General features: G+C 30.5%; 2 protein-coding genes across 3 annotated transcripts in view; one reads left to right on the plus strand and one right to left on the minus strand.

Annotated features, from left to right (window-relative positions):
• LOC106780193 (beta-conglycinin, beta chain-like) overlaps positions 1–2,589 on the minus strand; it is a 23,826-nt gene extending 21,237 nt beyond the window's left edge. Inside the window, 6 exon segments of one of the 2 annotated variants that reach the window (NM_001317273.1) lie at positions 575–841; positions 942–1,221; positions 1,349–1,651; positions 1,755–1,835; positions 1,925–2,100; positions 2,176–2,549. In NM_001317273.1, the coding sequence (NP_001304202.1) occupies positions 657–841; positions 942–1,221; positions 1,349–1,651; positions 1,755–1,835; positions 1,925–2,100; positions 2,176–2,515 (1,365 nt within the window). In that variant the 5' untranslated portion in view covers positions 2,516–2,549 and the 3' untranslated portion in view covers positions 575–656. 2 annotated transcript variants of the gene reach the window in all.
• Positions 2,590–10,490: 7,901 nt separating this feature from the next.
• LOC106780181 (transcription factor DICHOTOMA-like) lies at positions 10,491–12,381 on the plus strand. The gene is made up of 2 exons (XM_014668438.2): positions 10,491–11,706; positions 12,321–12,381. Exons 1-2 carry the CDS (start codon positions 10,580–10,582, stop codon positions 12,379–12,381), a joined length of 1,188 nt encoding a protein of 395 aa, XP_014523924.1. The 5' UTR covers positions 10,491–10,579.
• Positions 12,382–12,998: the final 617 nt, after the last annotated feature.

The following is a 12,998-nucleotide window of genomic DNA, read 5'->3' on the forward strand; positions in this document are numbered from 1 at the left end:
TCTATCACATCAATCAAATCCTACACTAATTCTCACAAACTTTACCCTCAAATCCACTCTCAATTACCCACAAATCTACTCAAAAAAAACAACAAAAAAATTACCCTCAAGTCCACTCAAATCCACTCAAATCATCTCCCCCAAATCTCTTGAAAAGAACATAGGCTAAATGTATATATTAAGATGCATTTGTTCCCTAGATATATATTAAAACGTACCAAAAATCTTCTCTCTCTATGTGTGCATAATAAATATAAATAAATATATATATATATATATTCACAACCAGCATCATTTAAACAGTTAGTTGACCTATCAGTATTCAACTTTACAAGATACCCGATGTTTTACGACAACAACATTTTGGCTGCTTTTAATATTCTATTTGGGTTGGCTTTGTTCTCGGACTGCGCTTTGTAAGATTTGCTTAATTTCATACTTTATTCACATAATTTAGGGTCAGTGTATATTTATTTTAGTATTTTGGTACCCAGCAGCCAACCATCAAATTAGCTTAGCAGAAAACAGAGAGTTAAGATAAAACACAGCATCATTTATATGCTCCATTTGTTTATTCAGGTTGGGCTCATTTATTGTTTACATGGTCCGATACATATTTCCATATGCACCATACATACATTTTACTTGATATTTATTCAGTACACAAATGGACCCTTTCCTCCCTTACGCGCCTCCTCCCTTTCCTGTTGCTCAGGCTGTGCATCCACAAACTGGGATTCGCTCTGCTTCTTTATCAGCTTCTTTACCTTCTCACCAGACGCAGGGAACGTAACATCCAACACCTCTGTAGGTATCTCGCTTATCACATTGTCTTTCTCACCTTCATATTTTCAATCACCAATTCACAATCGTAAATAAACAACCTCATCAGCCAACTTTCATGTAGCATAAAACAAACAAGAGATATATCATATATATACCTGCAAGGAAGTTCCTCTGGTTGTTCTCAGCATTGATGCCGAAAGCAAAGAAATTCAGATTGGAGGTAGCGTTGATGGCAACCGGATAAGTTGCAGGGATTATAAATACATCGTCTTCAGACAACTCAGCTCTATACCTCTGCACTTCCCAACTTTCCTCTTGTTCTTCTTGCTGCTTCTGTTGTTCTCTTTGGCCAACAAGTTCAATGTTTGCTTTTCCCTCATTAATCACCAGTATTACTATGGCCTTAGAATTGTAGTGTGGCAGAAGAAGGCTTCCCTGAAGTTTTTCAAAAACAACCATTATTTAATTATGATCTCAGTACTAAGATCTTATAATTATGACGTTATACTGAATAATAGAATTCAATTGCTGAGATTGTCCATACGGTTTTTCCTTGTATTACCTCTTTCATATCCACAGATCTGATGAACATGTCCAAGTCCCTAAGTTGGGGGTTTTTCTCCGGAGTGATCTCAAACCACCTTCCAAGTTTGTTGGAGTAGATGGGTTTTTGGTTTCGCAGGTTGAATGGTTGATCTTCGGAGGAAAGGGATTTCTTTGAACTAGATTTGGCATGTTTGGTCAATTCCCGAATCTGTTCCCTTTTAAGTTCAACAATCACTCCCTCTTGCTGACTCTCCTGGCCTTGCTGTTGTTGCTGTCCCTCCTCTCCAAACAGAACCCTGCTTATCTCCTTGATGTCGCTCTATAAAAATCATACAAATATAGATAATAATATCATTCAAAAAATGTGAAATTATTTAGACAAACTACTAACTAAATGGCAGCGCAAATATGTGGTTGCTTACATCGAAGGAGGCCTCTAGAATATTCTTGCTGAATCCTTGCAAGTAGGATTGTTGTGCTTCTGTGCTAGATAGGAAAAAGTCCTACAAGGACAAACATTTAACGTCACATNTAGAGAGCAATTGCAAGTTAGAATAAAAAAAAGTAAGTTGGGAATAAAAAAAGGCAGTACTTGAAATCTGTGAGGGTTGTTAACGGGTACGGCGAGTTTGATTATTCTGAGATTCTCGTTGTCGTCAGGGTTAACCAAAAAGAAAGTGGTTCCTGCAGGGATTTTCTGAGCATGGCCTTGCTCAAGAATGTTGGAGTCTCTGCCGTCAGGGTTNACCAAGGTGAGTACCGCTCTCCCTGTAAACAANTTGATTGTCATCATTCGTAGCTAGTGACGATATTGAGTCAGTATGAATTAGTTTTATTACTTACCATTAAGGACAACTAGGAGGAAATCGGCATCAGCATGGTGAGGAAGAAGGAGGGTGTTGGGTTTGGACATGAACTCTACAACACGGTAGTTTTCAAGATTCTGCATTTGTTTGGAGCGTTGGTCGAACCTCTGGAGGACCCGAAGGTGACCGAATTGGTTTCTGAATAGANTGTNGAACCACCTGTCAGAGTTGAAGTAGAAAGGGTTATTTTTTCCTCTTGAAACGGACACTTCTGCGCCATCAATGTTCTCCCGGTGTACGATGCCGAAGGAGACAGAAAGTGATGCCAGGAAAAGAATTCCCAGCAACAGCAGCAGTGGAATCCTTGCTCTCACCATAGTATTGTATTAGTGAATATTGGCGGAGTTGTAATACAATACTTTGATGGATGACTCTGAATGATGAAAAGGTGGAGGGAGATTGCTGGTATTTATAGTTAAAGAAGAGATGTGAGTGTTGTTAACAGCGAAGGACATTTGGGCGGTGGTTAACATGCAGAGTGACGAGTGTTGAAATGAACAAAATGAGGTTGTTTTGTTTGTGGGTTGAGTTGGTGATGTTTTGGGTTGCATGGGAGACACCTTGGTGAGTACGTGTTGTTGCGCATGGCATTTGGGGTCCAGTTCTCTTAGATTCCTGGACTTTGTCTGTTAGTACACAAGTGAAACCAAGTGAAAGTGTGGTCTGGTTATGTTTTATTTAATTTTTATGAACTTGGTCATTTGTTTCAAAAGCACTTCTAAGTTGTCTTCTTAGTGGTCTCTCTTAGCACATTATACCTTTGACTGTTTTCTTTAAGAGAATCCCCGTAGCACATTAATCACGTGCCACATAATTTAATCCTTCTTAGGGCCATCATATTCACTCTCCAACAATCATTTTGTTCTGATTTAACATATTTTAATGATACTTGGCCAGATCGGAATGGATGGGCACATTAAAACTTAACAAATTACTATTTAAAAATAATTAAAGTATATATGTATAATATTTTATAATCAATAATTTTACTTAAAACATAAAAAATTGTTTATCTAATCATTAAGTTTATAATCTTTTATTTTTTTAGTTATTTATATTAAATTTTAACAAAAATAAAAATAATCAAATAACTTATATTTTAGTATATTATAAAATATGTATTAAATATATGATAATATATAAATGTGATATTATGAAGTTTATATATATTACCAATGCGATAGAATTATTGAATGATGTAATGTATCCTATTGTACAGACAGAGACATTAAATGATATATTAATTCAATTTAGAATTATTTAATGTATTTTATATAAAATTTAAAATCAATAAGTATATGGAGAATTAGTCTACAAATGTTTATGTATTTTAAGAAGATTAGTATATTTTTCCCGATTGCGCCAGTTAATAAAAATTAAAAATTTCTATACCAATTCACTGGTAAATCTTTAAAAATTTTAAGCTTTTCAAGATTGAACATTCCTCTTGTCCTCTAACAATGTCAAATTTTTCAAGTTGTATGGTTTTAGTTTAAGATTAGTTTTATAATTAAGTTTTTTTTTTTTCAATTTTTGTAGATGGGTTGATAGATCAATTCAGCCTACAAGAGATTTACTCAGATGAGTGAAGTTCAATTTTTGACCCATTATAATTGCAGAAAAAATGATACTATTTTTAAAAGACTTTAACTATCAACATATTGAAATGGTTAAAACCATTTAGACGTTTCTATTTTCTTAAGATATTCTTAATTTGGTCCCTTTTATTTTCAACCTTCTCAATTGAGTCCTTGTATGTGCTAATTTCAAACAAATTAGCCCCTGACATTAAAATTCGTTAACGGTGTTAAAATTGTACTTATGTGGGTAGATGACGAGGTTAAAATTCTCCTTTTGAGGTGTTAAAATTGTGCAGAGGAGAATGGGAAAAATTTGAACACCTCTACACAATTTTAACACTTCTGCACAATTTTAACACCTCAAAAGGAGAATTTTAACCACGTTATTTACCCACCTCTGCACAATTTTAACACCGTTAACGAATTTTAACGGCAGGAGCTAATTTGTTTGAAATTAGCTCTTAGAAGGACTTAATTGGGAATGTTTAAAAGAAGGAAATCAAATTAGAAATACTTTACGAAAATAGAAACACCTAAATGGTTTTAACCTATTGAAATAATTACTAGAGCTAGGAAGATATATTTGAACTATTTTCTAATATATAAAAAATGAATAAATAAGTTAGTAAAAAGTATGTTGGGTAAAATTGAGTTATTAAGTTTATGGTTGAAAGAGATGGAATTTGAAAGTATAGGAAGGTGATTTGGATAGAGTTTTGGTGCCAACTGTTTCTTAGCTATGAAAGCAATTATGGCTATTTTAACTAGCCGGTGTCCACTATGATATAGCAGTCTTCATATATTTGTGAGGTTTCTATCCCAACAACATCCATGGTCCATCCATTCCCCTTTTGGATAACTTGACAAAATCTTAAAACAGTAATGTTTTTCAAATCTCTTCACAATATTTTCTCTTAGATTTCTTTACAAAGTGGTCCACTGAGGGTAAAGTTAGTGTCAATCATCAATATTCTGTTTAATGGTAAACCAGTTCCATAAATATCTATTGTCAAAATTCATTATAGACTTTCCAAACAACCAATTATCAACTTAAGTTTTCTCCTTCTGCTTTAAGAATACCTACCATTAACCATCACTTCATCATTTTCTATATAAAAATTTATAACAATTCATTCCAGATGCTAATGGGACACCTAGGATACACATCAGTTTCATTATTCTATTTTTATTTTCTTTAACAAAAATTTAATCTTATATTTAATGAATATAATTTTTTGAAACATGATATCTTAACAATTTTTTTACAATAGAATGTGTCCGTATATTTGAAAAAAATATTTTTCTAATTTTTTTTTTCTCATTTTCATTGATAAATGGGTGTATTCTTATTTATATGTAATAGTTTTATTTACTGTTTTAAATATTAACAAAATATTTTTTACAAACAAAATTACAGCAAAAGTAACATATTGTAAAGCATTCAATGTTAAAAAAGATACATCTTTTTATACAATGTCAAATAAAAAAGTTATAATGATATAAATATCTAATAATAATTATAAAAAGAAGTCAAATAATTGTAAATGTGTGTTAATATAGAAGTTTTGAAGGTTAGCTTGTGGAAGTGTTTTAGTAATTTGAAAGGAGATGTGTAGTGTATGTGTTGGAAATATATTGGTTTAAGTTTAAAGAAATTGGTGTTTAAATTGATCTTTAATTAATTATTAATCAGTTTAAATAATTATTTTTTTATAAATGGAAATTGATAATTAATGTTATTGATCAATTTAGAGTTTAATTCAAAAAATAATTATAATTTTTATTTTTTTAGAAAAATATATTTTTGATTACTAATTAATTTTTTTCTTTAAAATTGATTTATATTTAAAGATATTTTTATAATGATAGATGTAAATTTCATTTTAAAAATTTTATTGGGATAGTTTTTGCTATGATATCACGTGGATTTTAAGTCCAATTTAATCAACGAAAAATTTTCAAAAGTATTTAAAGAGAAAATAAGACAAATATATTGATGCTCGTTCTATGTATTTAATTAAAAATAAATAAATATTACAACTGTTTACATTTATATTCCATCAATACACTGAAATTTCCTATGGCCTGTCATTGTTAAATTAAAAGTGTAGAAAACCACTGTGGCCGGTTAAAGAGAAAATGAATTTGTGATCGGTTTGTTGGTGAAATTTTTTTTATTATCTTTGTACAACTTCTAAAGTGCGACAATTTACATGGTATAAAATTGTATTTATTTCGTTATATGTCAATTTATATAGCATTTAATCCATGATATCATCTTTTACCTAATTTTGTAATCGATTAAACAAATGAAATAATAACATTTTTAATGTAAGAACTTTTATTTATAAAAAACATTGGAGCAAGAAAATTTTATGCTTAAACAAAATTCAAATAATGTATTAAATTATTTTTTTAAAATTATAAAAAGCTGAAATGTAAATAAAAATGATAAAAAAAATATTAAAGTAAAACTTGTTATAATATCTTAACAAATATATGGAGCGCAATAAAACTCTCTTAAAGTGCAATAAAATCTCATGATAAAACACTACGCTTAAAATAATATTAGTTTTTCTTATCATAATTCTCAAAAAAATAATATTATTTCCGGTTCCAATCATGATAGAAAATTAGTTTTTCTTATCATAATTCAGAATACAATAATATTTGTATGAAATTAAATCATTTTTCTCAAAAAATATGACTTGATTATTCTTAAATATTAATAATAATGCCATATTTATTTTTATTTTAACTATACTTATATATTGGATTACCCATTTACTTAAGCGTACCCCCACCACGTTCATTAACTTCTTATTTTCAAGATTTATTTCTAATTAAATAAATATATTTTTAAAGTTTCAATTTATTTTTTTACAATTATATTTTAACATACACAACATTTTCTCACCAAAAATTACAAATGTTTATATAATTCAGTAAATAATTGCTAGCTTTTTTTTCACACTCGAACAAATAGATGCTTTACTGTGGCTTATTATCCATTTATCTCTTTAATTTGTTATTTATCTGAAGTTAATTGTGATGAGTTTAAGTATCAGAGATATTATATATATATATATATATATATATATATATATATATATATATATATATATATATATATATATATATATATATATATATATCATTTATATTTTTAGATCATAATTTTATTTTGTTTTTCCAAATTGTAAAAACTAGTTGAACATCATGATCCACCTCGAGTTTTGGTCGACTTTAGTAAAAGAATAGAACACAAAAATTTTAATTGGTTATGCATTGAGTTAAGTTCATAGTGTCTCTGGGTTAGTTGTTTTCATCTTGTTATGCATATTGTGTGTTGAAGGACAAAGAGAGTTGTTTTCTGATGGAAAAAAGTTCATACAAAAACATTATCTATGAGAATTACCATACTAATAAAAAATAAAATAAAAATAATTAATACAAGACTATAATATAGAAATTCCAAAACCAGAAAAAAAAAATCATATTCGTTATCTAAGAACAATCATAAAATAATATTATATGAAAAATTTTACAATATTACATAAATCACAGTAACATGTTCTTTCATACTAAGTACATACTTTCCAAAATAATAATTTACACCAAACTTCATAATACTTTACTACAAAAGTATAACTCAAATACAAAAAGTGTTTTTGATTTAGGTGTCTAAACATTGTGTACTTTAAATTCATTATATAACTATTTTCACACACTTCACTTATCTTAAGTGATGTGGAACTTTCTAATATACATTATTTTATTGATCTAATAATTTTGATTATGATTAAAATAAATACATTCCTTTTTATCTTCATTCTCTATTAACCAACAATCATTCATACTCCACTATAAAGAATAAAGTCACCTAATAAAATTAAATCATTCCAAGAATTTTCTTTTACTGTGTATTTGTATTAATGTTAACTAATGCCCAAGAATAATTACTACACATGCTGCGTCAATATTCATGCACAATTACCATTAGCAAATACTCATCATTTCACATGATAATTAATACAAACGATATTGCAACTTCAATAATTAAAGGTGATTTTTTCACAGAATTAATTTTTTTTTATGTGAAGTTCACATTAAGGTGCAATTACATAACAAATTAAGTATATTCAGTTGAACTATAAAATCTAACACTACTTTAATAAGGAAAAACATCATGAAAAGCATTAATGTATGTACTATCGAGAATTACCTTTTATTCTATGAATAGATAAATAAGATAAAAATATAACATGAAAATTTCAAAATGTCTAATGACAAATCATTATATTTCGTGTGTTACAGTTTATTTTCAAACTTCTAAATTTTAAATTTAGAGTTTTCTAATATTATAATTAAATAAGGTTGATAAATAAAAATACTATCAAAATTTAAAAAACTGAGAGTTGAAGATAATTGAGTAATGAGTTGTTATGATATCTTAAATTTTTATAATATATGTGAAATATTATGAGAGATCTCCATATAGAAGCAGTTGGGTGCTTCTTGTGGTCGAACTGTACACTGCTCCAATTGGAAGAACAGCAGGCATTACCGAGCTTTGGATAAGCAATCCAAGCATCAACTATCCAAAACTCTGGAAAATATATATATATACATCACTTATGGTAAACACCTGTACAAAAATAATAAAGTCTATGTTGGATAATGTTATAACCATAATACAATGTTTCTCTTTTACAAATATATTGTTTATTTTTTAGCAAAACTCAAAAGTTGTATAACAAACACAAAGTTATCAATAAAAATAATAAAATCAAACTTGTTGATAACAACTAAAATTTCTTCTTCAGCTTAAAGTTAAACTAACTATCTTAAAAGAGGATCAATTAGAGTATAATATTTTTTCCATTATGTGACATCAAACCATTTATATAACCAGAATACAATACATTTGTATTGATTCAATCTAATTTTTGGATTATGTCTAATTCTGCTTTAAGAAACTTTTAATGATTTCCAATAATCAAATATTGATTATTGTCACTTTTAAGTATAAATAAATAAAGAAAAATTTAAAAATTAACTCAGGATAAGATGATATATAACGATTTATTTCAAAGACATGACTTTACAAAGTGAAATATATAACAATATTTTCTATCTAGCTAATATAAATACTAAGACACAAGAAATCTAAGCTGTATAAGATTTTTCATAACTAAACTAATATGGTAATTGTATTGATGTCATTTTCTATGTTTTCCTATTCTATTTATAGTTGATCATTGTATTTATAGCTGTCTTTTGAGAATTCGTTTTATTTAAAATTTAAAAGATGCCTATTTTAAAACTAAAAATAAGAGTTTAAGTATACTTTTACATCATCTCATCAAAATAAGTGTAGTTTATCTTAAAATAAAAATAAATATGAATAATTTTGGTTATAATATTATTTTTGTTTATTTATTTTATAAAATTTGATATAATAATAATAGTATAAGGATAAACATAATTAAATTTATATAAAATTAAGTCTTAGTTTGTTTTTAATTGTTATGTATGTATGGTGTTTTTGAGAAAAAAAGAACAATAAGTTTTATATTATTTTTGATAAAAGTTATAAAATTTTTATACCAATATGTATAAAAGGTAATCAAAAGTTAGATAAGAAAAATGAAGATCATCTTAAATTTAAAAAGAAATAGAGTATATTATGTATCCAGGGAGGTTGCAATCGCTGTCAGAGAGATGAATGAGCTTTCTTCGGGATTGAAATAAAGTTATGTGGGCGCTTTCAAAAAGAACGCCAAGTTTTTAGTCAATTTGTACTGTATTCAGCTTTTTCAGAAAATGAAAATGTTATCGTATTTTTCCTGACGAGTTTGTATATTTGCGGTTGAGTTTTTACGGAAGAAACAGCTGAGAAGCTATTACAATCTCTCACCTACCTTTACACTTCCTGTACGGCTCAACTTCAAAACTTCATTACCTTTCGGATAAAACCCATCAAAATTAGATCCACAATGTTAGGGCTATATTCACTTTTTTCAAAACTACAGTTAAAACTCAATGAACCACCTAATATAAAACCCAAACTCATTAACCACTTTTTCTTCAACTTCTCTTCCTCGCATTCTTCGCTATCTTTTTATCTTGTCTCTAAACAATACTTATCTTATGTTTGTAACTTTATTTTTTGTGCAACATTGTCGACAATGTTTAATACGGTGTTATTTTTGGGTTATCATGACATTAATATAAAACACCTATTGGCATTTTACGAGTAATCAGTGTAAAAAGAGTTGTTTTTTTGTTGATTTGTTTGTAAGATTCAAACTTAAGACATTGTTTACATGAACAGTTGGCGAATAGGATGGTTCTTGGCACAAACCAAGAAATTATTTGTGTCCTTCTGATCGATGTGCTGTTGTGATGGCTGAGCCATATTTTCTCCATCTGCCCTAACCCAGATTGGTAATAATATAGTTGTATTCACAAAATAAATGAAACTATGATCATTGGCGTAAACTAAATCTTCCTTTCCGTTGTCCTCATTTTCCTCAACAACACAAACTTCTCATTAAAAATAAAATAAAAAAAAAAAAGTTTTTAATGGTCATGATAGTAGTACTTCGCACTAGTGGCTAGTCTCCTTTCAAAGATAGAGATAGGGAATCTCAGAAAATGATTATATAAGAGTAGTAGGACTGTACTTGGACCGTTAAGTAGGAGCAGAGAAGCTACCTCTGTGTTATAATTGTGATCTTTTTACTCGTTGCACAATAGCTAGGGTTTTCACCCACTGAAATTGGCTCCAATCTGCAGATGTTCTCTTCCACATATGACTCCAACCTTTTTCCAAACTTCCCTTCTTCTTCTTACCCTATACTTCCTTTTCTCATTGATCCTGAAAATGATTTTGCAAGCAACACCCTTTTTGATGACCCTCTTCTTGTTCCCTTCACACCCATCACCCATGATCCTCCATTTCCTGAAGAGACTGTTGCTAATTTTGCAGTTGCTGACTGCACTGCCATTCTTGAACAAGATGCAAACACTAACTATGGTTCCCACAATGGTAGCATGTCCAATTTTCTGACCCAGAAACCAGCCATAGCAAAGAAAGACAGGCACAGTAAGATTCACACATCTCAGGGTTTGAGGGACCGTAGGGTGAGATTATCAAGCGAAATAGCTCGCAAGTTCTTTGATCTTCAGGACATGTTAGAGTTTGACAAACCAAGTAACACACTTGAGTGGCTTTTCACAAAGTCTGAGAATGCGATCAAAGAACTAGCCCAAAGTAAGCATAGCGGCAGTATTAGTGGGGGTGACAAGTGTTCTGGCGACGCTTCTGTGGATTCAAATAACAACAAATCATTGGCGGGTAGTGGGGTTGATGGTTCCAAAGGGAGGAAGTCAAAATCGGCACAGAAGGATGATGCTTGTGTTCAGACCAAAAAGGAGTCAAGGGAAAGGGCAAGAGCAAGAGCAAGAGAGAGGACTTGCTACAAAATGTGTAGCACTAGAAGGGTGCAGCAAGACTTTGATGAAAGGTGCCCTGTAACTGCAAACACTCAAATGCTGCACCAATTGAGGTCATCCATTCTGCCTGAACCTGAAGCTTACGCGAGATGGGTTCAGCCTTATAACCCTTTTCTCATTCATAATGAAGCACCCAGAGATGGATTTGACGTCATTGAAGAATCTATTATGATTAAAAGGAATATGAAGCCGTCAACTATGATGGCTTCTCATAACCAAAACCAAAACCAAAACCAAAACCAAAGCCAAAACCTTGTGATCCCTAGGGATGCAAGTTTCAACAACAATGTGTGCCCCTTGCTACCCTATTCCACTCCAGACTGGGACACTAATGGGGCCTTTACTGGATACTCCAACTTTTGTGCAATAGGAACCATGAACCTATCTACATGTTTCATGAACCCGTGGTAAGTTTTAAATTTTTAATTCTTCTTTTAAAATCACCGCTAGAGCTTTTGAATTTGTGATGAAGTTTAATGATTTGTGCGTCCAGATTTGTAGAGCTTCATTCAAACCTCTGGAAATTCTTGGGAGGAGTGCATCAATCAGAGTCGAAACAACTGTGCTAGTTTTCGGTAAAATCTGATCAGAATGAAATCCTCGAGTGTGCTTTGCCTTGTAATCATCATCTCATAGTTCTGTGTTTCTTCTCTCTATCAGCAACTTTTTTCTGCCCTATATTCCCATTTTACAATGTTTGTACTGATTCTTGCTGATAAGCAGCCAATGGCAAGTGAAAGTTCGTATACAGGTTTGCTGCGTCCTGCGTGTATTATATCTGTCTAATATTTAAAGTTTGATTGAACAAGTATTATCAAAAGTCATGAAGTCACTCGCCAGCAGCTTTATGCTTTTAGTTTCTTTTTCTATGTTTATTGGTTAGTCCTTAATGGTGAAAAGAAATTATGTACTTTGGGCGGAAGGGCTTACATGGATCAGGAAAAAACTACGAAATTTCAGCTTTTGTCTGCAGTTAGCCTTATTGATGTAGGGATTTGCTAATTTATATTAACTCTTTCAGCTTCCCCGATTCAAGCAAGGCTAAACAGAAGTCAACCACGTATTTCACAAAAGCTCTGTGAACATCATACAGAGAATATCACTAGGCATGTTGTTTTTTCCAAACTGAATTTAATTTCAAAGTGGAAATCTCAAGTTAAAACCTTCCTATTTTTGTAGCTTCTCTGAAGCAAACTCGATGCACATAAATATCATTAGTTACAACGGAGAGTTTGGTGTGTAATTATGTTGATTTTATAACCACAGCATATAGTGAAGAATGTTAACCTTTTTCTTTTTTTCTTCTGTTAATTTGGTAAACAATTATTGGGAAATTTATGTTCAAACCCTTACTCATCTGAATGTAAAACTATGGGTAAGAAACACCGGGTACTAATTATGTTTCAATCTTGCATAAGCATTGTCGAAGTATTCATACATTCTTGAAATTTAAGACTTCTGAAGATGAATATGACTCAACTTTATCCATAATTATTTTATGCCAAGTTTCTCTTATTCAAAGGGATGGATCTTCTGATCTCGTTTCAGAGGTCATAGATAAATTGCTACAATCCTTAGGGCTGCCAAGATGTTTTCATACGGCCTTCCATATTTTGGTAACAATATTTGCTATTGAGTTTATGAACAAGAACAAAATGGAATGCTTAGGGCTTAGGAGTACATGCAGTCAAATTGTTAT

The sequence above is a fragment of the Vigna radiata genome, unplaced genomic scaffold (assembly GCF_000741045.1).
Source record: "Vigna radiata var. radiata cultivar VC1973A unplaced genomic scaffold, Vradiata_ver6 scaffold_374, whole genome shotgun sequence".
Lineage (NCBI taxonomy): Eukaryota > Viridiplantae > Streptophyta > Magnoliopsida > Fabales > Fabaceae > Vigna > Vigna radiata.